The sequence below is a fragment of the Glycine max genome, chromosome 19 (genome assembly GCF_000004515.6).
Source record: "Glycine max cultivar Williams 82 chromosome 19, Glycine_max_v4.0, whole genome shotgun sequence".
Taxonomy (NCBI): domain Eukaryota; kingdom Viridiplantae; phylum Streptophyta; class Magnoliopsida; order Fabales; family Fabaceae; genus Glycine; species Glycine max.
In genome coordinates, this window is record NC_038255.2 from 29,865,956 (window position 1) to 29,869,154 (window position 3,199).

The 3,199-nt window shown below is 42.8% G+C and overlaps 1 protein-coding gene across 1 annotated transcript; it reads left to right on the plus strand.

The window, feature by feature from the left end:
- Positions 1-307: 307 nt before the first annotated feature.
- LOC106797442 (glycosyltransferase family 92 protein RCOM_0530710) lies at positions 308-2,546 on the plus strand. The gene has a single exon (XM_014771740.3). It carries the CDS (start codon positions 465-467, stop codon positions 2,163-2,165), a length of 1,701 nt encoding a protein of 566 aa, XP_014627226.1. The 5' UTR covers positions 308-464; the 3' UTR covers positions 2,166-2,546.
- Positions 2,547-3,199: the final 653 nt, after the last annotated feature.

Sequence of the window (3,199 nt, forward strand, 5' to 3'; positions counted from 1 at the left end):
TAATATGATCTACATACATACACGTATAAAAGATCGATATATGAGATATTTTATTAAGTGGACTTTATGAAAATTAAACTGTTCATACAAAATTGTGACCCAAAGTATGTAGTCTATAAAGCATTTGAAAGAAATGAAATCAACGACGTTAGTTATTGGGTAAGTGACCTTTTGAATTTACGTAGGCCAAGATGTGCATGCAGCGCAGGGTTTAAAGACCCCATGCAAACCGACATACACGCCAAATCAAAGAGAAAACAAAAGAAACAAATAAGGTTGAAAAATTAAGACAGATGCCTCTCTCTCTCTCTCTCCCTTCCGTTCAATCCCCGGTATTCACTCTCCTTTCCTTCCATTCTTCGTCTTCTCTTCTTCCTCCAAAGAAAGAAATATCACATCACATCCTTCACTCATTAATCCAAAAATGATCAATAACAAGAAGCAACCCAAAGAGTATCATTCCCATGAAAGACCGTAGGAGACGCAACGCCGTCGTTTCATGGAGCGCGCTCTTTTGGTGCACCCTCCTCCTCGTCTTTTCCACCATCATCTTCACCACCCTAATCTTCTCTCCCTTCATCACCACCTTCTCTCACCCATTCAAATGGATCAAAACAACCACTACCAACTCTCGCGCCACAATCACAATCCGCGAAACCGTTATTCTCCCCGACCAGGCTCTGATTTTCCTAAACTACCCTCCATCTTTCCGCTTGTACACCAAACATGACCTTTCGTGTGTTTACTTCTCCCCTGACGATGACTCGTCGTCTCGAGGGGTAACTCAGCCGCCGATTCAGCTTCACCTCGCGCGCCTCCGCGAGCAGATCGTGCGGTGCACGCTCCCTCCACGTGGCGGCACGGTGTCGCTTCTCATCAAATCGAACGGCGTTGTCATTCCGAGGCAGGACTCGTCGGGGTCCACTCACGAGTGGACCCCACTGGTCTACGATGCCCTCTTTGACCGTGACAATACCACCGTCGCGTTCGTGAAGGGCCTGAATCTCCGACCAGAGAAACTCATGGAACCGTCCAGATTTCAGTGCATCTACGGCTGGGATTTCACAAAGCCCAAGTTCCTTTTAAAATCTGATGTCGTATCCGCTGCACAGGAAATTATAAGGTGCAAAACACCAAAAAGCATTTTAATAGGTAAGGCCCAAGCCCAAGACATTAAAGTGACCATCCATGCGAAAGACATGGGAGTATTCCCTTCTATCGCCAGGCCCGGGCTTCGTCTGCAACACACCACACCAAAGCAAAAAGCCCATGAGATGTGTATCTGCACCATGCTTCGCAACCAGGCCGGTTTCATGAAAGAGTGGGTAATGTACCACGCCAAAATCGGAGTCCAACGTTGGTTCATTTACGACAACAACAGCGATGATGACATAGAAAACGTGATTTCTTTCCTACAAAGCGTTGGTTACAACATCTCCCAACACCTTTGGCCTTGGGTTAAGACCCAAGAAGCTGGGTTTGCGCATTGCGCCCTACAGGCCCGATCCTCGTGCGATTGGGTTGGGTTCATCGACGTGGATGAATTCTTCAATGTGAAAATTAAAGGGGGCATGCACGGTGTGATTTGGCACCATGCAAAGCCCGGAAGCAATGTGGGTGAAATTAGGACACCGTGTTACAGTTTTGGGCCTTCGGGCCTACGAGAAGTGCCGAAGGAAGGGGTGGCAGTGGGGTACACGTGTCGATTGGCAGCACGTGAGAGGCACAAGAGCATAGTGAGGCCTGAGGCGCTGAACCAAAGTTTAATCAATGTGGTGCACCATTTTCATCTAGGTGCACCATTTGTGACCGTGGATGTGGAGAAAAGTGAGATGATGATTAACCATTACAAGTACCAAGTGTGGAAAGTGTTTAAGGAGAAGTTCTATAGGAGGGTGGCGACATATGTGGCGGATTGGCAGGAAGAGCAAAATGTGGGGTCCAGGGATAGGGTTCCCGGTTTGGGGACCAAACCGGTCGAACCGGCTGATTGGGCTAACCGGTTTTGTGAAGTTAGGGATAACGGGTTGAGGAATTGGGTTTTGAGGAATTTAGAAGACCGACGCACCCGTCTTTTGCCTTGGCAATCAGAGTTTGAGCATCATCTTAGAAAGAGGCGAAGGCGAAAGGAAAAAAAACCTTTTATGATACAACCATTATTCTAATCCTCTATTTTTTTTTTCATTTTTGCTTTCTTTAGTTTTTTTTTATCCCTCTTGCAATGATTGACGTACTATCTTGTAGATATGACATAATTGATTTTATTTATTTATTTTTATTTTGTACATGGATATAAGAAAATTACATTTTTCTACAACATTTTTTTAATGTCTAATTTTATATTGCAAGAGCTATTATCTTGTATAGCTTTGTCCTAGGATTGACCACTCGAGCAGAACACCACTCGCGATACTGATTTGATACTCAATACTATTTGTATATGATTACCTCGAGCAGAACACCACTCGCCATACTGATTTGATACTCAATACTCTATTTGTATATGATTACCTCGTTCAGTAATCATTTAATGCTCAACTCTTAAAATCAAGTAACTACTTACTATTGAGTCGTTGTTACAAAATATAAATTCAATATCGTTAAGTTAACATTGGTTTTTGAAACCAATGTTAATAAAAATATGATGGCAAAATGGTAAATAATATGACTTTCTTTAACATCGATTTTTTTGAAAAATTGATGTTAACAAGAACATGGTGACATTTTTGATAAATAAATTGAGTTAATTCATATCGGTTTTGAAAAAATCGGTGTTAACTAGTTGATCATAATATTGGTTTTTTTAAAACCCGATGTTAACATTAATTCGTTAACATCAGTTTTTCTGAAACCGATGTTAAGTTTAAACGTTAACATTGATTTTTTTAAAAAAATCGATGTTGTATTATTCATAAATTAAAACCCCAAACCATTTTCCCCCTGCGATGAACAAACTCGAAGATACTTAGGTCCCTCGGTCACCTTGCTTATTCATTGCATAGACCACATTGTCGTTTTGCCCATGCCGCCATCGCCCACGCAGTGTCGTGCCCTCGCCATTGAGCGCACTGGTTCTTGCCCACGCCATCACAATTTTTCTTTTTTCTTTTTACACCACTGTGCCCTCGCTGTGTCGATGCGGTGCTCATTGGTTCATGCTCACTCTGTGTGTCTTTTGCACAGGTCCACCTTCGTCCAA

What these genes read in the sequence shown, in the direction of transcription:
- LOC106797442 (XM_014771740.3), top strand. Translation starts at nt 465, where the DNA reads ATGAAAGACCGTAGGAGACGCAACGCCGTCGTTTCATGGAGCGCGCTC.